We start from the raw sequence: 25,636 nt of genomic DNA on the forward strand, positions 1-25,636 counted from the left end.
ATTGAAATGTGTGTGTTATGTGTGTGTATGTCTCATGGTTAGATCTGGATCTGGGCTGGGTGGTGGTGGTCTGGCTATGATGTAAACCAGATGTGGACTGGATGCAGACTATTGTACCCACTGGAGGGTGAATGAAGCCTGAGCGCCAGCATTGATTACAAATCCAATGTATAATTTAGCATTTTTTTTGCAACCACATTTGGCAGAGCATGCTGGCATATATGAGCTCATGCTTCATATGACTGACCCATAAATCATATAGACTGCATTAAGCTAGTGCTGTCACAGGGCTCAGCAGTTTGAGAATACTGATATTATTACGGTCATTAAAAGCCGTGTTCAATAAACTATGTCAATACATGGTGATACTGTTTAAACTGTAAACCTCCAGGCCAACTGTACTACATTTCACTTGATGTAGAGATTAATATGGAGATATTATCATGTAATTTATTTAAAACCGCTTTTCCAGGAAGGCCACCAGAGAAAAATATCTGAAATACTAAATGTAATTTTATAAAAATTCTTTGCAGAGCCTCTAAATTAGCAAAATCTAATCAACCTATCTGCTCTGGACAGAGTACATCGGGTTCTCATCAGTGTGTACACTACTACATGCATGAGCGCCAATCCAATTGCCAATCTCTTTAAATTTGTTATATTTTCACAGAACACTGATTCAGAGAAAGAATACACTCATTCAAGGGGTTCAGATGTTTTCAACTAAATAAAAGAACAATGATGGCAATGTATGAATTTGGATAGTTATGAGTACAGAGTCTGCATAGTGTATGTACAGCTTCAACCTCATCACTCTCCACCGCCTGGTGGGTCAAGCACCAGTGGCAGGGTGGCCAAGTCTCTCACTGGGCATCTCCAACTACTGAGGAAAATATACTGTATAGCAAATTCAGATGCATAAATCTAAACTCAGCAATCCTCTGACATGCCAAACCTGGTTGAGACACACCAGCTATGATGCATTTGATTATTAAAATATGTATATTGGACTCTTATGTAGCATTGATAATAAGTAGATGACCATCAGTAGCTTACATGATGAGTGCAGCTGTAATGTAGCAGCAGCATAATCTGTAGATCAGGAACATTATACATATAGATCTAACACTTTATAAGCAAGCTGTCACATAGATGTTTATGTAGCTAATTGCTAACATTCCCAATATGCAACATTAGCCTCTGCTAGAGTCATATCCAAACAACACCATAGGTAAATAAATATACCCATGATCAATTCAGCCCACAAGTATAAATATTAGCATTCATACTTTAGTACTTCAGCTGCATGAAAGTATCACAATGCATCATAAGGCACCTGTCAAACAAAATCCAGAAAAGAATGACCATAGCTACTTGCAGTGATGGACTAGGAATGAAAAATGGCCCGGGCTTCAGGCTCAGCAGCAGCTCACTCAATTTGATTTATTTCCTCTGAAATATTCTGGTACTCTAAGATACTGCAAATGAATTTACAATTAATGCCATTACAAATAAGTGCCTATAAGGAGCAGAATTATACAGTCAGCAGGCCATTGCTTTGCTCACAAGCAAATCTGTGGGAGAGCAATGAAACCCCTGGAAAACAACATCCTGGATGTTTGTGACTGGCCAGCTGATACTGTATGATATACAGCTAATGGTTGTTGTCTCATAATGCAAACAATAGCATTGGCTGTAGAAAAACTATTTTTTGTCATTGAGTGTAATCAAAGGTTTTAAATAATCCAACTTTATGTTCTTACCCAGTTATATTTGTGCAAAAATTAGTGCAATTGTAAATGAACAAAAAACACAGTGAGCCCTTCATTGCAGTGCATCAATATCTTGTTCTTGTTTGCTACCCAGTGTCAGAAACTAAATTTAAATTTTAAATTTAAATTTTCACACAAAGAGCCCCCGATATTAGTAGACAACGACCAGCTTTCTCATCTCTTCTCCAGGACGTTTACGGGTCATCTCCAGCTCACACTAGGACTCTGTTTTAGCAGCAGCTGTTGTCACATTCTCACAGCCAAGATGCTGCTGCCACCACAGACTCAATGATGTGCCGCTCTGTCCAAAACACATATGACCCTCCCACCTCTCTCTAGAACTCATTCACCCCCTTTCACAATTATGTGAACAGACCTGGACGGACGGTAAACACCGACATACCTGACATGGAGCGACAACATCATCGAGAAGGGCTTTGGGGACTTGTGTTGTTGCAAAGAGAAGAGGAAAAAGTCACTGTTGTGCATTCATGTGTACACTCTAAAAGGCCATTACATTCCCAAACCTACATCTTTATGAGTTCATATCCTCTTGGTCCTATTGTGAAAAAGTAGCTGTTTCCATTACAGGAAGGCCCCTTTGACCCCTGTGAAAATCCTGTGTCCCCCTCCCCTCCTTATTTGAGGGTCTGTAATGGCTAAATCCACAATGGTTACTTGGTGTATTGTTAAAAAAAGCATCACCTTTTCCCAACTGAGCTAAACCCACTTCAAACCACAGAGAAGAGCATAAAGATAAAGAACATTTCACAGATTTCAGAACTACTGAAATCTGTGAAATGTGAAATAACCAAAATTGTTCCAACAGTGAGTTTGTGTAGGGTCCAATCACCAGTGTTGGGGAGTAACGGAATACATGTGCCGGCATTACGTATTCAGAATACAAATTATGAGTAACTGTATTCCGTTACAGTTACAATTTAAATAGTTGGTATTTAGAATACAGTTACATTGTTGAAACTTCTCTGTTTCACAAGTTTATTCACTCTCTAAATAAATTAAGGCAACTATGCATTTCCCAGAAGCCCCAATATGAAAACGAATGGAAAATCACAATGGAGTCGGAACTGGCACAACAGAGCCAGGGCAAGAATGCGTTTCTATCTTGGAAATTCAAACAGCATTTCACATTAAAGAACGAACAGGGAGAACGAAATATAACTGTGCAGTGCAGCCTCTGCTTGCCAACAACCAACCTCCTTTTAGCGTCCAAATTACTGCTCCTCCAACCTGAAGAAGCATCTTAAAGTAAGTTATTTTTTTTAATTATCCAAGGGTAGTCGTCTGCTGTAGTTTTAGTGGTCACCTTGCTATTTTATAGTTGATGTGCAACTTTACATTCTCCTATGTGCTGATTTACTAGCTCCAGAGCTGTTGACAGACTTACTAACCCCGTTTGACATGCTAGCTAACATTACCTAAAATTAGCCCGTGGTAGCTTAGACTGAGGTTAGATTTTTGTAGTATGCAGGTCGGGACTACAAATACAAAAATCTATCTGTTTGTTCAGGTACACATTCAGCCAGTTGGAACAGAAGAACACACCAGAGTAGGCTTGTTTAGTAAGCTGTATGTGATGGCCGCATTCCTACACTTATAAAATGCAATGTGCCACATACCGTTCTTGTGATAGTGGTCTTTTCACTCTGTGGGAACGCTTACCATCCACAAGCCAAAACAGAATATTTTCTCTCTCTTTGGTTGAAAAACCACCAGTGGCTCTTTAAATGCCCACAGATTGGACAGAGTGTGTAATTTATCACTGTCCATCTTGAACCTTTGTTGATGGAGGCCTGATTTTACTGCTTGTTAACCAGTAGATTTTATAGTGGAAGTGATGGAGGGTCATACCACCAAGGAGTTAACACAAGTGGCTTAATTGCACATTCATTTCTTTTAGCTCACTTGCTCTCGCATATCTGCGACACACTGCGGAATGATTTTATTGTACATGTGCAATAGTTTATTTGAGGACTTCCAATTAGGATTCAGAAAGCATCATAGCACAAAATTACTAACGATCTTCTAACTGCTGCAGACAAAGGACTTATCTCCATACTTGTTTTACTAGATCTTAGTGCTGCGTTTGACACTATTGACCATACCATCCTGTTACAGAGATTGGAACACTTAGTTGGCATTAAAGGAATCACTCTAAGCTGGTTTAAGTCCTATTTCTCTGATCAATCTCAATTTGTTAATGTTAATGATAAATCCTCCAAGTACGCTAAAGTTAGCCATGGCATTCCACAAGGCTCAGTGCTTGGACCAATTCTATTCTCCTTATATATGCTTCCTCTTGGTAATATTATTAGGAAACACTCAATTAACTTTCACTGTTATGCGGATGACACCCAATTATACTTGTCAATCAAACCAGATGAAACCAGTCAGTTAGCTAAACTTCAAGCATGCATTAAAGATATAAAATCCTGGATGACCTACAATTTTCTGATGTTAAACTCTAACAAAACTGTTAATAACAAAACTGTTATTTAAGTTATTGTGCTGGGCACTAAACACCTCTGAACCTCATTATCTAAAGATATAGCTACTCTGGATGGTATTGCCCTGACCTCCAGCACTACTGTCAGAAATCTAGGAGTTATTCTTGATCAGGATATATCTTTTAACGCCCATCTAAAATAAACCTCAAGAACAGCCTTTTTTTATCTTCGTAACATTGCCAAAATTAGGAATATCCTGTCTCAAAACAATGCTGAAAAACTAGTCCATGCATTCATTACTTCCAGGCTGGACTATTGTAATTCCCTACTGTCAGGTTGCTCAAATAAGTCCCTTAAGACTCTCCAGCTGATCCAGAATGCTGCAGCACGTGTTCTGACAAGAACTAAGAAAAGAGATCATATTTCGCCTGTATTAGCTTCTCAGCATTGGCTTCCTGTAAAATTCAGGATTGAATTTAAAATCCTTCTCCTGACCTACAAAGCTCTAAATGGTCAAGCACCATCATATTTAGAAGAGCTCTTAGTACCTTATTGTCCCACTAGAGCACTGCACTCCCAGAAATCAGAGCTACTAGTGGTTCCTAGAGTCTCTAAAAGTAGAATGGGAGCCAGAGCCTTCAGCTACCAGGCTTCTCTCCTGTGGAACCAGCTCCCAGTCTGGGTTCGGGGGGCAGAAACCGTCACCGCATTTAAGAATAAACTTAAAACTCTCCTCTTTGATAAAGCTTATAGTTAGGGAGTGAGGAGTTGCAGCATCCGCCTTACCAGGCCCACCTGCTTCTCTTCATAGTCGTCAGATTAATAATATAATAAAAATAGAGGGAGGTAGGCCAATACAGCTCGATCCGGCAGGGGAGAGTTCAAGCCCGATCCGGCACCTCTCCTTAAACTGCCTGTCTCTCTTAGTTACGCTGTTATAGTTACGCTGTTATAGTTCTAGACTACCGGGGGATTTCCTTCCTTTGAAACACTGAGCTGCTCTCTCTTCTCCCTTTCCATTTGTGTGCATCCTGTCCCAGAAATGCTTGTTACTAACCTAGCTTTTGGGGAGTTTACTCCCCGGAGTCCTTATGTTTTTTCACCCAGCATATTTCCTTGGAGTACGATAGCACCAACATCTTGGTTGCAGCTGGCGCCGTGGTCCTGCTGCACTCCCTGCTACACCCTGCTAAGCTCTGCGGTGCCCTGCAATGTCATGCTGCGTCCTGCTGAACCCTGCTGCTTCCTGCTACGTCCATCCATGCCCTGCTGTGCCACGCTACATCTTGTAACGCCCTGCAGCGCCCTGATATGACATGAACTACTACGACTACCATTTGAAGTCACTGTTCCATTATCTTTAATGATTATTATTGCCACTGTCCATCACATCTCCAACCGGCTCCGTCAGACACCGCCTACCAAGAGCCTGGGTCTGTCCGAGGTTTCTTCCTAATAGGGAGTTTTTCCTCGCCACTGTCGCACTGCTTGCTCTTGGGGGAATTATTAGAATTGTTGGGTCTTTGTAAATTATAGAGTGTTAGACCTACTCTATCTGTAAAGTGTCTCGAGATAACTCTTGTTATGATTTGATACTATAAATAAAATTGAATTGAATTGAATTGAATTGCACCAACTGTCTCGGCCTCAACTTAGGAATAGGGAAATAAATTACGGCTTTTTGCCTGGTCTTTATTTCTTTATAAAGATAGGGTCGCTTCCCAGGTCACTACTGTAAGAAAGGATCAAGTGTCCTTCTCATTGCTAAGTAGCTGATGTCAATAAACTGGAATCCATCTATTTTCTTTACCTCACTATATATCTGTGCCCCCTGTGTCTAAATCCAATAAAAGTGTATCCTGTAAAAAACCTGAAGAAGGCTGATAGCAAACGATAGGGATGGTTCACAGAGGGGTTAGGGCAATGAAACTAATTGAGTGGTGTCCTGTTTCGCTAAAGTGGATTCATTAACTTTTTCTCTCTTCTCTGTGGACTGTATGCAGAGAAACAACATACTGATGGCTCCTAACAGGCACTTGGGGCTAAAGGGAAAAAAACTGGACATAGGCTGTATGTCACTTGGAACCTGAGTCCAAAACTTTATAAAGATGAGGAAATTGCACATATTATGTATATTTTTGTTGACTGTATTCTGTATAAAGGCCAAAGTATTATATTAGCCAATGCTCAAGAAGCTATATACTTTTCAAATGTTGCGTTTTTTTAAAGATTATTTTTTGGGCTTTTCCACCTTTAATTTTTGACAGGACAGCTAGGTGAGAGAGAGGGGTAAGTCATGCAGGAAATTGTCACAGGTCAGATTCAAACCCTGGACCTCTGCGTCGCTGCTGTATCCACTGAGCCAACCTGGCCACATGTTGCATGAATTTCATCTCGGATTTCAGAGTATGGAATCAGTCAGGAGCAGATAAGGTATTTATCGGAAACTACTCACAGATGGAGCACAAAAGACATAAAGTCCATTATTGGCAGAATGACCATTTTTTCTACATGAAACACAAGGTAATGAATGAGGAAACCCAGATACATGAGCCAACAAAAACCTTTGGTTTTGGTTCACTAATTAATAATTCAAACAGAGAATTCAATGTTTCACTTACAGCCAATATTCCATTATTATAAAGTTGATTCTTTTTGTGTAAATGGTTGTATTTGGTATGTTTTGGTTGGCTTGTTTGTTCTTTGATAAGGCCCATATGATTCTATTTAATGCTTTAAATTATCATAAACTCATAAAATAACAGGAAATTCACAGATATTTCTCGTTTTTCCTTAACATCTGGACAGTGTGCTGGGGCAGACATGTGCTTAAAATTGTGCCAGTCATTTCTATGAAAAATGGTATTTCAGTGCAGAGCTGTCTGCCAAAAAAGACAAAGATTTAGAAATAGTTTCCTTTTCACTGTCTCCCTTTTTTGTGAGGTGACAGGTTTCTAGAGCGACAGGATGAATCTTCAGCAGAAGGCCAAACACTTCTGCAGCTTCACACTGCAGAGCTTTGAATCTATGCAGCATACATATACCATGGAATAAGATGAAAGGTTATAAAGAACCATAAATAAAATATTAAACTAGACTAGAACACACATCTACCATCTCCTTGGCTGTTTGAGTACTCTTAGGTCTGAAATAAACCTAGAACAAAAAGTAAGGAAATTTGTGTTTGGTAGATTATTTCTCTGTGGTAACAATGCTTTTTGGCAATAAATCTTATACCATTGGAAAGCCTGTTTAGTTCCCTTTCAAATGGTGCCCCAGTTGTAAGGAAAATGCATTTGTGGGATGAGCAGCAGCGCTGAGTATGTGGGTTGCGCCCATGAAATATTTGCCAAATCTTCTCTGCCATTGCCAAACAGGTTATTTTGCTGTTGCTATTGACACTTGTTTTGAGCTTCTGGTACCCCCAGGTGATTCCAATCAAGTGCCTGATTTAAAGATGAGATTCTGCAACCAGTAGCAATCCCATATCTCCATATCTTCTTCCCACCATAAAGACATGCAACTAGGACTACAATTGAAAATTAGCCCACTGGCTCATTTACAGAAATGTTGATTAATGTGCATTGTCCTATTCAAATAAATACATCTTAAAGGTGCTCTAAGTGATGTGACGCGTTTTTTAGGCTACAACATTTTTTGTCACATACAGCAAACATCTCCTTACTATCTGCTAGCGTCACATCAATTAGAGCACCTTTAAGGAGGAAGTGCCAGGCTGTTGTGGCTGTGTATGGTTCTTCCAAACGATACTGAGGCTCCTGTTTGTGAAATGAATAAATTGTTAAATTGCCAATATGTCTTGTTTCTTTAAACTTCAATTATCCAATCCACCAAACACCAAACGAGTCAATGGCAGAGTAAGCTGTTTGGCATTGGCAGAGAAGATTTGGCAAATTTTTCATGGGCGCAACCCACATACTCAGCGCTGCTGCTCATCCAACAAATGCAAGTTGCTTACAAATGGGCACCATTTGAAAGGGAAATAAACAGGCTTTCCAACGGTATAAGATTTATTGCCAAAAAGCATTGTTACCACAGAGAAATAATCTACCAAACACAAATTTCCTTACTTTTTGTGCTAAGTTTATATGTATTTGGAAATAATTACGTGATGTGTCTCTTTGCATACCGTCAAACGGTGTGCTTTTCTTTCACACTGACCTGTAAACAAAGAGTAAATAAGGCAAGGTAATTTGTATGTAGCCCACACACAGTTGAGAATGGCACTGCAAACCAATCTTCCAGATGAAGAGGCCATTTCAGACACAGCCTCTTCCTCCAAGTCTTCCTTCACAGATGAGTTTTTAAAACTAACCACACTCACTGAGAAGTCTGTCTAGTCACCGTCCTCTTCCTGATAACACGAGGACTAGAAAAGATAAAATTGTGTGTGATCCAGCCAATGGTTATTTTGGTGTCTTGGTTGTATCAGAATTTACAACAGCAAGAATTCAAATAATTTCAAAGGAAACCACTGTGTTTCTGTTGAAATTTTGTTGTATATTTTAGACTTAAGAGTGCTCAAAGTGCCATGGATATGGATGACCTATCAACCAATGTGTATTCTAGTCTAGTTTAATATTTAGGTTATGGTTATTTACAACCTTTTAATCTTTTTTTATGGTATGCACTATAGCATAGAATTGTGTTCACTCTGTTGAGACAAAGTGCTTGCAGAGGCAAAGTAAAATTCCACAGTGCTTTTCCATAGTGTTCAATTTTGGGAACTTTGACAACAAATTTGCATCGCTTAACAATTTTAAACTGTCTTGAGAGTTCTAACTCTTGAGGTATGGAGAAAAGTGTAGAGTCAAAAAGGGACCGAGCAGTCAGATTACTGTGTAGCACCATCAAAGCTTTATGTTTCCATTTTGCCTCAAACAAAACTAGCTAAGACCAACATTACAGAAGTCTCTACATTAAAAAAAAAAGCTTCCAGGATCACCTATTTCGAGGCTACTGAGAATGCACAATTTAATTTTACTGTTCCAATCTCTGGTGTAATTGGGCTCTAACCCCAGAATTGCCAATGATTTTTTATTTTTTTTAAACAGAATTTGCTTTTGTGATTTTGCCGCATTGCCGCTCCAAAAATGAAAACAACAATCTTGTCTCCCTTAGGTTCAGAGACATATTTTAGGGCTCAACAAACATTAATTGAAACACTGCCGCTCTCTTATTATAAAAACTGAACTAATTTGCGTAATTCCAAGGGCAAATCTGAAAGACACAGGAGACAGTTATGCATGAATTCAAGAACTACATGGAAGTGCGGTAAGACAAGCAGGGGGGTCAGGGTGTGGATCGCAACTGAAGCTGTGGCTGGGATTTTTAATGACTGACTGCGGTGAGGCAAGGAGGAGGTCCATTGTGTCGAGATCGGCAGCGTCTTAGCTGGTTGTAACCGCAGCCATGCACATGGCACTGCACACTGACGCTGCGATTTGATGTACAGCTGCTCCCGGAGCAGATGGAGAAAGAAAAGGAGAGGGTAAATAAAAAATAAAAAAATAAAAATCCTTAATGGATTCAATAGGCCTATATTGTTAGAGATTGCAGAGAAAGGGGACAGACCAGGAGACGGGATGGCAAACAGAGCTAAAGCAGAATTAAGTAGCAGAGCTTTTTTTGTTCTTTGAATCTGATGGTGTGTGTTTATATGTATGTTCATGTATGTGTGTGAGAAAGAGGACGAGAGAGAGTCACCAAATTGTATTAGTCAGTTCCCCGCTTGTGCAGAGCATTCAGGCTGGAGTTGGGGTGGGATATGCTAATACAGGCTGTCTGTCTGCCTGCCCCTTCAGAGGCAGCAGAGCAGCACGCTGCTTCTTGCACACACCCTCACTCATGCAGAGTGCAGAGGAGTTGGAGGCTCCAGCCTAGTCAGCAGGTCTCACACACGCTTGCATGTGTATGTATGCAGAGCTGAAACTTTACTAGAGACACACTCGCACACTCTTCCCTCCTCCTTTCCTCTGTCCTGCTCTCCTCTTTCTCTTTACCCCTCCTCTAGCACACCTTTGTGTTGTTTTCCTTGCCCCTCTTCCTCTCCCCTCCCTCTTCAACCTTACTAGTTTTCCCTCTGCTCTGTCCGATGTGCTCAGACTGAGGTCAGTGTGCGAACTGAAGGCATTCCGGGGCGAGATGCTGTTAATGCTACAGCTGTTTGGGCTCCATGTGTCCTTCAGGGCCCACTGAAGAAGACAAGACTGCAAGTGAGCCAGGGAACTTCAACACAATACTCTGAGGAAGCTACAACTATCATTTTTACCCCTTTTTCCAGCCAGTTTCATTTTCAAGACTCTGGAATTAATTGTGCTTTTAAAGACTTAGAGAGAAAAAAAGAAGAAAAAAAACAATGAGGACCAAGTTGTGTAATCTTTTTTTGGTTGCACAGCTTTTTCTCTTAGGAGAGTTGCTATCTGTGGTGGACAGCAAAGGAACTTTCTATGGAGGCCATGTCAACCCTTTCTATGGAAACAGATACAACCTGTACAAGGCTGGACTCAACCCTCACCATTCACCAAACAAGCCCATGACCCGTCACAAGTAAGTGCTCCGTTTTGGACAAGTCACAGGCGCTAATGCACATTTTATTTACCTTCCCACACTACAGGGTATTGAATTCAAAAAGCATTCCAAGTAGCTTGCAAGCTGGACCCACCTCATACTGTATTTCCCCTGAGAAACCCATGTCACCACGCGAGTTGCAGAAATATGGTTTTAGTTAGGGCATCTGCTCGCTAACAGATCCCTGAATTGACTCTATGTTTCTCCCTTACTCACCATCAGCCCTTTTCTGTGGTTCACACCTAAAACCATCTGTGGCTGGCGATAAGCATTATGGAGCAAACAATGACATGCTGCGTTATGAAAACAAAGCCGTCATTTTGGTCTTTATGGTGCAGCGAGGGGGGTGCTGAGTAGATGACAAGAGGATTGATCCCTCACAGCCGCTGTGTGTGTGTGTGTGTGTGTGTGTGTGTGTGTGTGTGTGTGTGTGTGTGTGTGTGTGTGTGTGTGTGTGTGTGTGTGTGTGTGTGTGGTAGGGAGGGGGGCTCAATTAGAGGCGAGACTTACAGTACAGCTGGGCACCCGCTGACAGAAGGGAGTGGTACAACTAATCTCCAATCAATACTTCAGCAATAACACAGTGGTCTCAACTGAGTTTGCATTGAAATAGCTGTTGAAAGTTTGTTTTGTTTTCTGACTAAATCTTCCAGTATTAACAAGTAGAGGTGAATGATCATCTTCTGTTTTGAATTTGTGATCTGTGATGTATGTAAAAACACAAGGACATTCAAAGCACATGAGCAGAGGGGAATAACAATCGCAAGATATGCATGCTATTTGAAAGCCATGAAGCTCTAAGATGAATCAGAGCCTTGTGGATATATTTTGCCTGGATAGAGAGATGGCTGATGTTTGGTCTGTAGGGCTCTTTTGGTTTGTCCTCCCTTTCCCGTCTCTTTTGCTTGGCTTCCCCTGAGAGCTGTTATGTCTTTGGACAGCTCCCCAGCTACCTGCTGCTTCGCTCAAACTGCCACAGAAAACTGCTGATCGCCCAGCCCTGCTCAGTCTGCCATGTTCCCTCATCTACAGAGAACAGGCTCTTCAGCATCCCTCACCCACTGAATGCAACACCCACATTCAATCTCCACCTTTAACTTTTCTCGCATAACAATATAGTCCACATCCATTCCTTTCCTTCCAGTCAGCCTATCATCATATGTTTACTCTCCCAGTACTTCTTAAAGCGTAACTCTCGCCAAAATGCAACCTAGGGTCTTTTTGTGAATGTACCCGAGTCAAACTTTCGTTTAAAAACGTATTTAGGACAGAATCGCCACTTTTAAGCTTTACCGTATTTTCGTTTTTCGGTCAAATGGCCTTTTGAATGGGAATGCTAGGGCACTTTTATGCTAGCCTCAAAATAGCTATTTTTAAAACACTAAGAAGGCTCGACACAACATGAAACTTTGCTCGAAGTATCACCAGGGGCTCTACACCTTAACAAAAGCATTGACAACATTCTTTGTGTACCCAGAGTTTACTAAAAAAGGTTTTGAACTCACCGTAGCTCTTGTTGTTTCCAGCCGCTACCACCTCGGCAGTCAAAACGAGTCGATGCAAACGGACTCCACATGAGGCTCCTTTTTCAACTACAAGGTCAATATTGTTTTTCAATAACGACAAAACAAGAAATAATCCGTGCAGGGCCCCTATCACTCCCGTCTTAAATATGCTTTTAAACGAAAGTTTGACTCGGGTACATTCATAAAAAGACCCTGTTGCATTTTGGCGAGAGTTACACTTTAAGACAATAATCACCACCTTGTAATTTTTCTCTCACTGACATTTCTAACTTTGCTGTTCATGTTTAATACATAGTGATGGCATAAGACAGTGGCATAATTTACTTTTTGATAAAGCACCAAAGAGGTTTATTCATATTCACACATGCCAATTTATGCCAAACATATTTCCAAGCCTGAATCCCAAGAGTGACAGATTAACCAGACGTTATAGACTGTTCTATTCAAAACTAGCTGATCAGTAATAACAGATGGTCGGTAATTGCGTGTTGCTGGTAGCTGGTAATATTCCCCCACAGGTATCTAACATTGCTGACCCACCTTGGACACAGTGGGCCCTGGGGACGTGTCAGTGTCAGACCACCGCTACAGATATATGAGCTCAGTTGTTGTCGACCTGGACTGGTCAGTGGGACTTAAAAATAACACGTGCTATGATGTGTGCGTGTGTGTGTGTGTGTGTGTGTGTTTGTGTGTGTGTGTGTGTTTTTTGTGTGCGTGTCTGAGTGTGTCCATATATGCATGGGTGTATGTTAGTTTATATATTTGTAAAAGATTTCACATGTGCTTTTACAGCTTATAAACACGAACTTACTGACCACAGAGTCACATGGACAAAACATGCCTGATTTTTAGTGAGAAAAATAAAAATTCTCAGCTGTTGGTGCGCCACAGACGTTTTTTTCTCTCTTCATGTTGAATTATTATCTGTGATTTGGCAGCGAGTCATTTGATTTCACAGTCATTCCTTTCACTCAGTGCAACCACTTGCAGCAGTGAGAAAATATATAGCCCTGTAGTCACTGACTGTGACATCTTACGTAGACAGTTACAATACTGTACCTGTCATAGCTTCATTGCATAGAAGCCCATATGGGCCATTGCTGAAACTGTGCATGGGTGGCTTAGTTCAGATTTGAGTGTGTTTTGGTCCAGGGCTTTGGCAAAGTGGCAAATATTCATGAAAAGAAATGACATTTTAACATTTCATAATGTTGATATTTTTGACACATCTTCATACCCAAGAGAAAATTATAAGACAATAGAGAAACTTTGGTTATTAATTGGTATGCTTCTCAAGTGATGCTATACATAGGAAACTAATTATATAATGTATTCTGTCTAACACATAACTGTATAAGTCACAATGGAAAAGTCAATTTAAAAATGTGTCTGGCACCCCACAAGCATCTCCTACCATGCTGCATTACCACTATACCACAAAATGCACAACGACAGGTGAAACATAAGCCATGAGCCATATAATACACCCATCATTGGGAAATTAATGTTATATAAATCAATTAGGATCCCAGCAGATGCCACATGCCTTCACTGATCAGATTAAAGTCATATCCTTGGGCTTTGCAATGATGTATGGGACAGAGATCAAGGAGGGAAAGGTCAGTGAGTTGGTTGAGGTTAGCTCCTCAACAACACATATTTATCTGACGTACTGCTTTCACTGACCTTTCTGCTAAAATGTTTGGGATTTTTATGTAAACCCTCAGCGAACGCAGATTTTACCATCTAAAAGTCTGATGCACTAAATATTAAAGTTTTAAGTGATAATTCAATATAATTGTTATAATATTTTAACATAATCATACAATGATAAACTGATATAATATTGATGGACCAAAGTCTGTTTAAGTTAGGTTATTGAAAACTGTAAAAATAAGATTTTTTAAGGAATAATTTGACATTTTTATGTAAATAAGCTTATTTGCTTTGTTGCCCAGAGTTAAATATGGTGCTAAAGCTAGCAGCCAATTAGCGTAGCTTACCATAAAAAAAGTGTCAGTGAGTGCTTAGTTTTGCATAAGAAACAATATATAATTATGTGAGTTTAAATGTTGATAGGCAGATTTTTTTTAACCTTTGCACATAGTCAGGCTAGCAGATTTCCCCCTGCTTAAAGTCATTATGCTTAAGCTAATCACCTGCTAGCTGTAGCTAACATAGAGCCATGAGATTGGTAGTGATCTTCTCATCAAACTCTCTGCAAGAAAGCTATTAAGTGTTTTCCCTAAAATGTCGAAGTATTCCGTTAAATTTTTGTTTCACTTCTGAAGAGCCCCCAAGATATTAGAACTGCCTCACTTGGGGCAACCAAAGAGGTATATTAGAGCGTAATCAACAGTTTTATTGGTGCAGGGTAATGCAGGCGTCATACCAAAATGTTGTGGTGAAGAGGGAGCTGAGCCTGAAGGCAAAGCTTTCATTTTACCAGTCGCTCGACGTTCAAATCCTCAACCTGCAACCTATGGCCATGAGCTTTGGGTAGTGACCGGAAGGCTGAAACAAGTTTTATCTGGGGTGGCTGGGCTCAGGAGCTTAGAAGGTTAAGGAGCTCAGACATCCGGAAGGAGCTCGAAGTAAAGCCACAGACCCTCAATGTCTTATAACAAGCCTTTACGTTTAACCCGCAAAATTCTAGGTCTTGTGGGAAATGGTGTTTGTTTCTTCCGGTTTCACTTCGGCTCTCTATAGCTATTATATAGGGCCTATCAGAAAATGTGTTGCTTTGCTTTGTTCAGCAGCCACCTTCTGTACAACACATTACTATTGATTTCATTCAAAAGCATATACAGTACAATGAGCCCAACAAATCTAACAATTACGTTTTAAAATCCTTTCAGTTCAAGAACACAGAGCTATTCTTACCCAAAGAAGATTAAGTGCTTTGGGAAATGGCTGAGGATAAGTTATTGGTTTTTACACTACCGGTGTTTGAGACTCTTACTGTACTCCATGTGAAAAATAGAACAAAACAACATAAAGAATATATGACAAAGTAAAAATGATCTATAATGACTAGGAATTAGCAGCTATAATTGTGTTTATCTACATGGTTTTATTGCTGTAGTGAGGATTAGAGGTTGATAGCCAAAGTTTAAACACTTGTAAAAGTAATGGTCTGCCTTTAAGCTATAATAACCAGAGCTGGCATCGGCGCTGACTCTGTCTATGAAGGTCAGAGTTATCCCCTAGGTTCTAGAGCTTGGAGTATCACGTCTTTCCTTTAACCCTAACCAGTATGCACAAGAGCAACGCCAATCAACCCTGCACCATGGGGCCATCCAGACCTGCCAGTTGGCTAGAAATAGGTTTCATTAGAAACATATATGGAAAGAGATGGGCCCTGGAGGAGAGTTGTTAGTACATAGACATGGTTGTTAAAGTTACTATTAAAGATTGCATGGTTTTCTATCTGGCCTGCTCCAGTCATAAATCTGTCATAGGCAGTAGCCTGGGTTCAAACGGTCAGGAACCCTGCAGGTGAACGAGTGGTTAGTAATGAGGAAGGTAAGCCCTTTAGTGTCACAGAGCAAAGCAATGGGGGAAAAGTGGCAGGTTAGAGGGCCGGAGATGTCAGGGTCATGATGAGACAGAGGGGTGTCGTGAAAAAGCAAAAGAGAAAGAAAAAAGACAATATTAGAAACAGAGGCAAGAGCAGGACTGGTATGCTTAGATATGTAAACAGAGATTACCTACAGTTTGCAGATTTTGCAGAAAAAAAGGAGTGGGAGGTTATGAGAAAAAATGGGGGGGGGGGGGAGGGGATTGAAAGGTGAGTTGTTTTGGGCCCAGCAGAGGGTGGAGGTCTAGAAGCAATACTATTTGCCAAAAACACTCCACATGAGAATCTGAGATGGGAATTCTGCTTTCCCCCTGGGAGGCTCTGAAGTGTTTTAGGAACTGTAATGCTATACTGGAAATATTTACAGTCGGACCAAACTAGCAGTCAAAAATGACACGCTCCAATGACAGGAAGAAGACAATATTTAGGCGTTAAAAGAGGGAAGGAGGTGTTTTAGGAGAGAGAGAAAAGTGAGGGAAGAGAAACCATGGTGAAGGGGGTTAAGACTGTTATAGACAAGGTCAGGTGAAAGTGGGAGGTTCACAAGAGAGTTTAATACACTGATGAACTTGAATCAGTGTTGAGTCAGTTGGGAATGGGTGGTTCAGTAAAGGTCTGGATCAGCTGGACTTTTTTTTATTTGGGTGTTTTCTTGCTGTTGTTGGGATTCAAATTATAAGTTTCTTTTAACACACAAAAGAGAAATGTTTTTTTTTATATGGAAATAATTAGTTAGAAATATGTTTAAAATCATCAGAAATAACCAACATAAAATATACAGCACTTGTAGAGATTATGCAGTAAGCCAATTAGCATTTTTAGCTGAAGGAAGCCTTTTTGTAGATCTGTATTGTGAAAGAGTCAAATAAGGAAAAAGTAACATTTGACTGAGACCTGGGTCAATTACTATGGGCATTCTGTAATGCCTAATTTGAAAAGAAAAATGCATATCAGAAGAATGGAATGTATTCACATTAGATACATTAGATAAGGTTGGTAGTTCAGTCAAAGACAGCACACTACTCAGCTGCCGTTTGAGACTGCTGGCTCTAAAGGTTGGCAGTGTCGGTTGTTTTTTTGGTCAGTCGGTCCAACACCTCAAAAACTGTTGGACGGATTGTCATGACATTCGCTATGCACATTCATGTCACCCTCTGGATAAATTGAGGTAATTTTGGTGATCCCCTGATAATTCATCTGGCGCCATCATTAGGTCAAAGTTGTCATGTATCCAATACTTTGGTTTTTATTCCCAAATATCTGCAAAACTAATAACATTACCATCAGCCTCAGCTGTGTTTAGCACTAATTAGCAAATTTAAGCATGCTAACACACTAAGGTGGTGAACGTGGAAAGCATTATAACACTATACCATCAGCATTAGCGGGTTAGCATGCTGACATTAGCATTTAGCCAAAGTACAGCCTCACAGAGCCTATCTGCTCTGGCTGTAGAGTCTTGTTAGGATTTATTACACATGTTGCTTTTGTCTGTCCCTGGGGCAAAGTTACATTTAAATCATCATGCCTTTGCTGTTGCTTCCTCAAAGCTAAGCAAAAGTTCACCGGCTCTCTGTTGACATCTTTAAATCTTGTTAAAAACTCATTTCTACTCAAACAGTGAATCAGATCAAGCTCTACAATATCAATGCAATTGCATACTAAATAAAAAAATTGCAGTTGTCTGATATGTTTTGGCTGTAATTATAACCATCTATTGCAGTTGTGTGGTATGTTGCCCTATGCTAGTTACTTTTACATGTGAGTCGTATATAACGTTAATTTGACCTTAGTGACTTTTACTGTCTGGCACTTACTGGGTTATCCTGTGTGGCCAACCGCTCCCATCTGTCACCAACAAGTGCTAAAACAAACAACAGAAAGTATTTATACTCTCAAAACCAGTCTCTTGATGCCACATTGGCTGAGGGATGAGGCGTTAAAATAGCTCAGAAATGGCCAGCACTCCCCTCTCTCTCTTTTTCCTTCCTTGCCGTATTCCTCTGGTGTCAGATCATGCTGGATCAGGACTTATCATACCCTAAAGACGGCACTTTTCTTCTCATATATGATAAATTTCCACATAATGGGTTTGTATTTCTGGCGATAAAGTTTGTGTAATCCTCATCCTGCAGAGTTGTGTGGTCTCTGTGGATGTGAGATAAACGGACCAAGAGCTTCACTGCACGTGTATGTGCATGTGTGTGAGAGTGTGTCAGTGTCTCTGCAGCTCACACACACTATCACTATCTCTCAAGTTGAAACTCAACATTCGTCCTACAAAGATCTGTTTTTACACCGCAAAGAAGGTGACCTGCAGTTGCCCTGGCCGACACTGCGGCACAGAGGGACAAGATTCATCTCAGCGCTCGACTTTGATTCTCACAAATGCCAGAACCCCTTCTGTCTGTAAGACACTGAGGATAAAATATCACTCACAGACCGAAATGACATTGACAGATCTGTGAAAACAGGCAAAGAGCAGACTGGGAAGAGAGAGGCGGAACCAGAGACCAGGAGAATGTTTTTTTTCATCCCATGTACATCTGGATTCCTGCACTTTTCAGGCATTGTGAGCGAGTCTGAAGGTCATTGGCTCCCCACCAGATGTGCACCTGACAAACAAATTGCTGAACATGGTCACTTTTCACATACACTGATGTGTAATGTGAGAAGGGGTCACACACTTACTGTACTGTATACACAGACATACTCATGCACTGCTCTCCATTAGCTGTCATAAATCCTTGTATGCCTGTAGAAGCTTTTCCTAACTCTCACATACGCAAAAAACAAAGTCATAAAGCTTTTAACCTTTTTCTTGCATTTTATAAATCTGTCATCTATGAGTGCTGATATTCTCTGGATGACAGCATCATTCGTTTTTATAAACTCCGGGAATAAAGAAAAAAATGGCGTTTATTTTGGCACCAAAGGCTCTGTGTATTCTATGAGCAGTAGATGAGAGAAGAGGGAGTGATCAGTGTTAACCCACCTCAGGGATCGTAAAGAAAAGAGCCTGCAGGTGGGGTGGTGGGAAAAGAATAGCATGAAAGCAAATTGTTAGCAGCATTGTGCCAGCGGCATCAGCAGACTGAGCAGAGAAACAGTAAATGAGCTTATTAGGAGTTTTCATGAGAAGAGAAATATGCCAAAAAATTATGATGCGGCATAATGTATTTGTCAGATTGAGTTTAAAGTCTTCATTTCATATACCTACCTACTTAAACACCATCTGATACATAAAAACAATGTTTCTAAACAGATTTCCTCGTTTTTTTGCGCTAAAAATCATCAGCAGGAGTCAGTAAATTCTCTGTGTGAGTTTAAAGTGATTTAACTCTCATCATACCACATCAGTTCAGGTTCATAACAGCCACTTCCTTAACAACGCATGACCTAGCAGCAGGTTGTCAGGCTGGTATGAAAGGAGCTCTGTCATTCCGACTCCTGCCCTTTTCCTTCCACCGCGATTAACATATGTCAACACAGGGAGAGTGGTAACACACACACACAGACACACACAAACGCTGTCAATGCAGTCAGCGATTTGTAGAAAGCAGCAGCAGTGCAGCGGTTTCTCACAGATTCTGACAGGCTGCCTGTTAGCCCTCTGAACCTGTTAACTTGGCATACCTACCCTCCTCGGCCCCCGTGTCCCTCCTTGCTCCTCCAAACACTTCTATTTGTCCTGAAACAGCTGTGGAGCAACTTTAAGTACTGCATGTGTTGCTAAATGCTCCCCTCTGAATGTAAGAAATGCTTCACATGTGAGTCTAAAGAGCGCAGATCATTGTTTCCTGTGTTGCACGGGGGCCAGGGGAACATTTGGCAGTTGCTATAGTTGCACTAGCAATGAATGGGAGAAGGAGAGAAAAGGGTCCAACTCCAGCATGATGCAACAACTGTTCAAAGTAGTTATAATAAAGTTTTTATGTGTTGGATTATGGATATATCTGAGAACTATCTGGGTGATATTTCTTGTTTCTTGTCTAAATGGTTTTTAGCATAAATCAGTGGAACAATAAAACATCCTTTTTCATCATTCTGATTTATGCCAGAGGGGTCAATAAATAAATATGTGCTTTTAAAATTAGGGGAAGGGAAGCATCAGTCGATAAGTTATCAATATGCAACATGAAGCTCTTCTAAGAAAATCCTTCAAAGCTTGTAAGATGTGGTTACAGGTTGCAAACCAAAAATGCAATATGAAATGAAGATTGTTAAAATCTTAGTATTATAAGATTACATAAAATAGACAAAAGATGTGTTCATGCAACAAAATACAAAGGCTGCTTATAAAAAGAAAAGACAGCAAAGCAGTAATTAAGGCAGAGGGAAACTGCTAATGAGCAGTATGAAAATACACAAAAAACACAATAACTCAAGGGAGGTTCATATTTCACATATTTGTCAAGAAGAAATAATCTCATCACCCAGCTAGAGGTGGAGTAGCAGCAGTGCTTTAACGGGAAACTACTATTTACTATTTATTTGCTTAAAGTGAGATTTTTGAGGGAAGAAATTACAAATTCTTAATTTTACAATTCAAAATTGTAAATGAAAAGCAATAAAACAGACCCATCCTGTTCAGCAAAATCTATGTAGTCTAACCTTAAAATCTTTTACAGGTACGAAGCAAAACAAGGGCTGTTGTCATCTTTAATGTAAAGGATAATTGCAGTGTTGATATATCAGTGCTGTTACCTGTTTAACTCTAATGTCACTCTACTGTCCCCACAGAAACCACTGTGCCTACGTGGTGCAGAAGAACATCACATGCACCATGCACGATGGAGTGGCTACCTATGTGAAGGCTGAGTACACCACCAAGTGCATCTGGGGTCAGAAGTGTCCTGTTGTCATGTAGGTTTTTCAAACAAAACAACAAAATGCAATAAATTAAACAGCTAAAGTTCCACCTTATACCTTTGACTGTTCAGTTTGAGTCCTGAGGGGTTTGGTTGTGAAGTTTGTAATGCGTAATTATTACTTCAGGAGAAACTGCAGAACGGGGAGCACCGTGAAATCTACTCTGCATCAATGCTGCCCTCTAGTGTGCACATCATGTGCTGTCCATATTACAGTAAGAGCGTTGGTAGCTGTATGCACTGTTTGTAGTCAGAATTCTTCTACAGAGAGACACCACTGGGGGCAAGATAGTGATAATTGAATTTGTATTAAAAAAAATATATATTAGGAACCGGCTACACCATTTTATTCTCTGCACATAAAAAATGCTGAGAAGCTCCTCCTCACTTATTGATTATTCTGGGTTACATGTAGTCTTGTTTCTTACCTGCCCACCTACCTATACCAACACCCTACACTTTTTTTAATAGTATAATTTATGTATTGTGATACAAATTGGAGGTCTGAAGTAATACTTTAACTTTACCATGTGTGTGTAAATCCATGTAGACATGCCCATAAAGCTTCTCTATGTGATTTTGTGATTATTTTTATTATACCTTTCAAACGCCCACAGAATAAATTAAATTAAAGGAGTGGATTTTCTCTTCATAAAAGACAGCTGAATGACTGTGAGTGTGTGTGTGTGTGTGTGTGTGTGTGTGTGTGTGTGTGTGTGTGTGTGTGTGTGTGTGTGTGAGAGAGAGAGTTTGATTCAGCTTAGACAAAATAACACTGAAGTTGGGTGCTGACCCAGGTTCAATCCTCTGATGCCACATCATTTACATTACACTTTTAGTTAATCTCCTAATCTCCCTCTAATCCGTGTTTAATCTCATAAAGAACAACTTCATCCCTTTATCTCTGGACCTCCCATCCTCTGTCCTGGCTCTGTGCTCTTAATTAGTAAAAACAAATGCAGCCCTTCTGATAAAACGTCTGATATGACAGTTTTGACATACTCTGATAATAAACATGCTTTCCATCATGTCTCCTTCAGGTACAGGACATTCTACAAGCCAAAGTACAAGGTGGGTTTTAAGACGGTGACTGAGCTGGAGTGGAGATGTTGTCCCGGCTACTCTGGAGAAAACTGCTACGACGGACCCACACCACTGCCTGACGTCATGATACCACCTTTTAATGGTGGGGGTGTGCCCCATCGCCCAGGGATGAAGGGATTCCCCCATGGCCCAAGACCCCCCATGGACCACAGGCCTGGAGGAGGCCAGCTAGAGCCTGGCAAACCCTTCCCCAGTGTGTCTGACCACAGACCAATACCAACAGGACAGCTGCCTGCTGGGAACGGAAAACCAAACTATGGTGGGAACCAACACTAACCAATTTAATGTAAAACCCTGGGCATGTATTTTCTCTTTCTCACTTTTAAATGCTCTCAATGTTGCATCATTCCATCATCCAGTGGTGAACTTTCTAAAAGAAATCCTACTTTCTTCTTTCTGTTTGATCCTTGGAAATACAGGAAACAAATTTGGGATTTCAGGAGTGACTGGTGAACGTTTGGACCGTATGGAGGAGGACCTACGCCGCCTCACCCAGGGTCTAGACACTCTCAACGGGGTAGTGGCTGGCCTCGAGGAGCGACTGCGGACATCTCTCAGGGAAGACACCAACAAAATCCTGGTGTCCCTGCTACCAAACACTCCTCGTGTGCCCGACTCTACAGTGGGATTTGGGGTGATCCCAGATGGGACTCCTGATGGACTGGAAGGAGGAGAAAGCTTCACTGGATTTGGAGACTTAGCCGGGAGGGTGACAGAAGTGAAGGATGAGCTGCGAGCCAAAACTCACATCTTAGAGGAGATTAAGGTACTGTAACATGATGCTTGCACAAAGATCAGTTGGTACAGTATCTGTATAGATTAATCAGTTCTCCTTATCTTTCCTTTATTAAATGCTAGCTTTTTCTCTTTCTCACCTGTGTGTGTCCATAGGGGATGGTCCTGGGTCATGATGGCCAGCTAAAGAGGCTGTTGGAAGGAGCTAGAGGCAGGCCCATCCATGGCCACAGCTCCACTATTTATCTGGATGAGATCCTGGATGCCAAGCTGGCCGACATGCGGGCTGAGATCCTAGATGGCTTTGAGCGCCGTCTGACCGGTCTGGAGAGCCAATGTGACGAGAAGATTGGGGCGGTGCAGAACCAGTGCCATAAGGAGCACATGGATGGCCAGGAGCAAATGCAGCAGTCTCTGGATGGAAGAGAGACTGGGCTCAGGGAGGAGTTGGGCTCTTTGCAGGCTCAGATCCAGGGCCTAACTCTCACTGAAAGCTGCTGTGGACAGGTATGACATGGATGTAATCAGCATGCAGTAAACAAGCAATTTGTCAAGTGAACAGTCCTTAAATAAATGTACTCATGGTGTTTTCATGTAAAGAAAACTCTAACAATATGACACTACCGAAATTTGGGAATTGTATTGATCTTCTCTATCTATCTTGTATCTATCTTCTCTAAGTCTCTGCTAGAAAGCGTATTTCCCAAAATGTCAAACATCTCCTTTGATTACATACTGTACATTTCAATCACTCAATCATTGCTACAGAAAGAATAACATATCTATGATGTAATCAGGTATGACTGGACATTTTATCGGATTACTAACAAATGATTGATTATTGCAGGTGAACAGTCTCTCCCAGCGTGTGCTGCTGCTGGAGGAGTCAGTTAAAGGCTTGACAGAATCTCAGAGACAGCTCCAGACTGCCCTCACTGACCAGAGCATACACGTAGAGACACTTATCGAGACCCGCCTGGTGGACATAGAGGGCCGCCTTAATGCTACAGAGGGTGGACCTGATGGAGTAGCAGTGCTCCCTGGTGGTCTGGATGGCTTCAAGACCATGCTGGAGGACAAGCTGAAGACCCTGGAGGAGAGAGTGTTTGTGGCCGTTGAGGAGCTGAGTAATGCCACTGCTCCGGCACTCCTGGAGGGTCAGGTTGTCCCGGCACTGGAGACAGAGATTGAATCTGTAAGGAGGAGAATGGAGGGAGACCTGGATGGCATTCAGAAACAGTTAATAGATCTGGAGCTCCTCTGCACCTCTTCCTGCTCACCCTCCACCCCGCCAGCAGGGGGTATCAGTGTTACTGAAGTAGAGGAGGCGTGTGAGGGGATGGGGAAGAAGATGACTGACCGCCTTGACTCCCATTCTAACCAGCTGAACCACCTAAACAACACCCTGCAGAACCTGCTCTTCCATATCGCCCAGGAGGACACGGAGGGCACCGTCCAAGGAGAGATCACCCTGCTGAAAGTTAACATCAACTCTGTGAACCGCTCTCTAAAGGGCATAAAGGACTCTATTCGATTCATTGCAAGTGAAGTGGGCAACGCTAACGCCACCTGGGAGCAGAGAGAGCACCAGATAGTCAACCAGGTTCAAGGAATCACCAAACTAGTGGGCCACCAAGCCTCTCTCCTGGGGGCCGGGGAGAGGCGGCTGGCCCAGCTAAAGGGAGAGCTTGTGGCCTTGAAGAGACGGCTGGCTGGGGAGCTGCAGGGCTGCCGGAGCACAGCGATAGAAGTACAGAGGGAGGTGAAGGATGTTGATAGCAGGGTGAGCCATGTAGAGGGCCAGTGCAGCAGCCTGGGGGAGCTGGCAGAGCAACTGGAGAGGATCAGGGCAGAGCTTGAGAGACATTCAGACTCCTATCTGGCCGAGGTGAATGGCACCCTGGCCGTCCATTCAGAACAGCTAGCTGAGCTGAAAGGGGAGGTCAAAGACTGCAGCAAGGAAGCAGCCAACCAAAAAGAAGACCAGTAGCATCTGAGCTACAGAAATTATTCAAAACAGAAACTTATGTGTACTATTCATTAGGCTCAAGTGACTTCCTCTGCTTCTCTGCTCTCTCTTTCAAATCCCATCTGCGCAGATGCAAATTAAATGAACCGGCAAAAGTAATTTCCCCATAAGATCTCCCACCCCAGTGCCTCTAGGTGTCCTGGGTATTTAGTTTAGTGAAATGAGGAGAGGAAGACACAGAATACAGAGACACACCTATGGTTGTATAGCTGGGCAATATTTTCCCTTGAGATTTTATTCTATAGGGCATTTGTTTATATCCTCTGATCATGATATTTTGTTTTCACATTTTACCTTTTTTAACTTATATGAAGTGACTGCATTGTTATGATGTTAAACTGTTTGTATTAGAGAAATGATTAAACAAGTGGATGATATGGGACTAATATGCTGCTACGGGTTTCTACTGACAAGGACACTTGACGTCCTCTGTTTTTTTTTAAATACTGTAAGTCAACATGGTGCTATTTACAATTTTGTAAACTTCTGTTTCACACGTTTAAAAATGATATGTATTTCTGCTTTGCCAGTTGTGTTTGTTTCCTGCCGCATTGCTCCAAGTTGCATAGAAGTTCCAAAACTCACCATTAGGGGACAGTGACAATGCATTACATGGCATAAATAAAATTTAACACACTCCAGGGTGTTTTATAGACATTATTTTGGCAATGTAGGCCTCTTATCAAAATGCATGTAGTTACATTTGAAGTTACATACACATCAAATGACATTAAATTCAACAAAACTTTATCCCTGTAAGGAGAATTGTATGCAGCAGCTCGCCTTTGGAGTTATTGTTGTTGGATGGTTAGCAATTTCACATTTCTGAGTTTTTATTAATGGACAATATTAACTCTATACTCTCCATCCATTTATTGTATGTCAACAAATACACACAACAAAAAAGGAGAAAAAAAGAAGATGAAAATGTTATCTATGAGGCAACAATCAAATTCT

At 41.2% G+C, this 25,636-nt stretch overlaps 1 protein-coding gene across 1 annotated transcript; it reads left to right on the forward strand.

Moving 5' to 3' along the window:
- Positions 1-10,024: 10,024 nt before the first annotated feature.
- LOC120559899 (EMILIN-3) lies at positions 10,025-25,320 on the forward strand. Its single transcript, XM_039801981.1, has 6 exons — positions 10,025-10,810; positions 20,684-20,806; positions 21,852-22,174; positions 22,335-22,681; positions 22,807-23,157; positions 23,498-25,320. The coding sequence occupies exons 1-6, from the start codon at positions 10,620-10,622 to the stop codon at positions 24,638-24,640; spliced, it is 2,478 nt and encodes an 825-aa protein (XP_039657915.1). The 5' UTR covers positions 10,025-10,619; the 3' UTR covers positions 24,641-25,320.
- Positions 25,321-25,636: the final 316 nt, after the last annotated feature.

The sequence above is a fragment of the Perca fluviatilis genome, chromosome 5 (genome assembly GCF_010015445.1).
Source record: "Perca fluviatilis chromosome 5, GENO_Pfluv_1.0, whole genome shotgun sequence".
In the NCBI taxonomy this organism is placed as follows: Eukaryota; Metazoa; Chordata; class Actinopteri; order Perciformes; family Percidae; genus Perca; species Perca fluviatilis.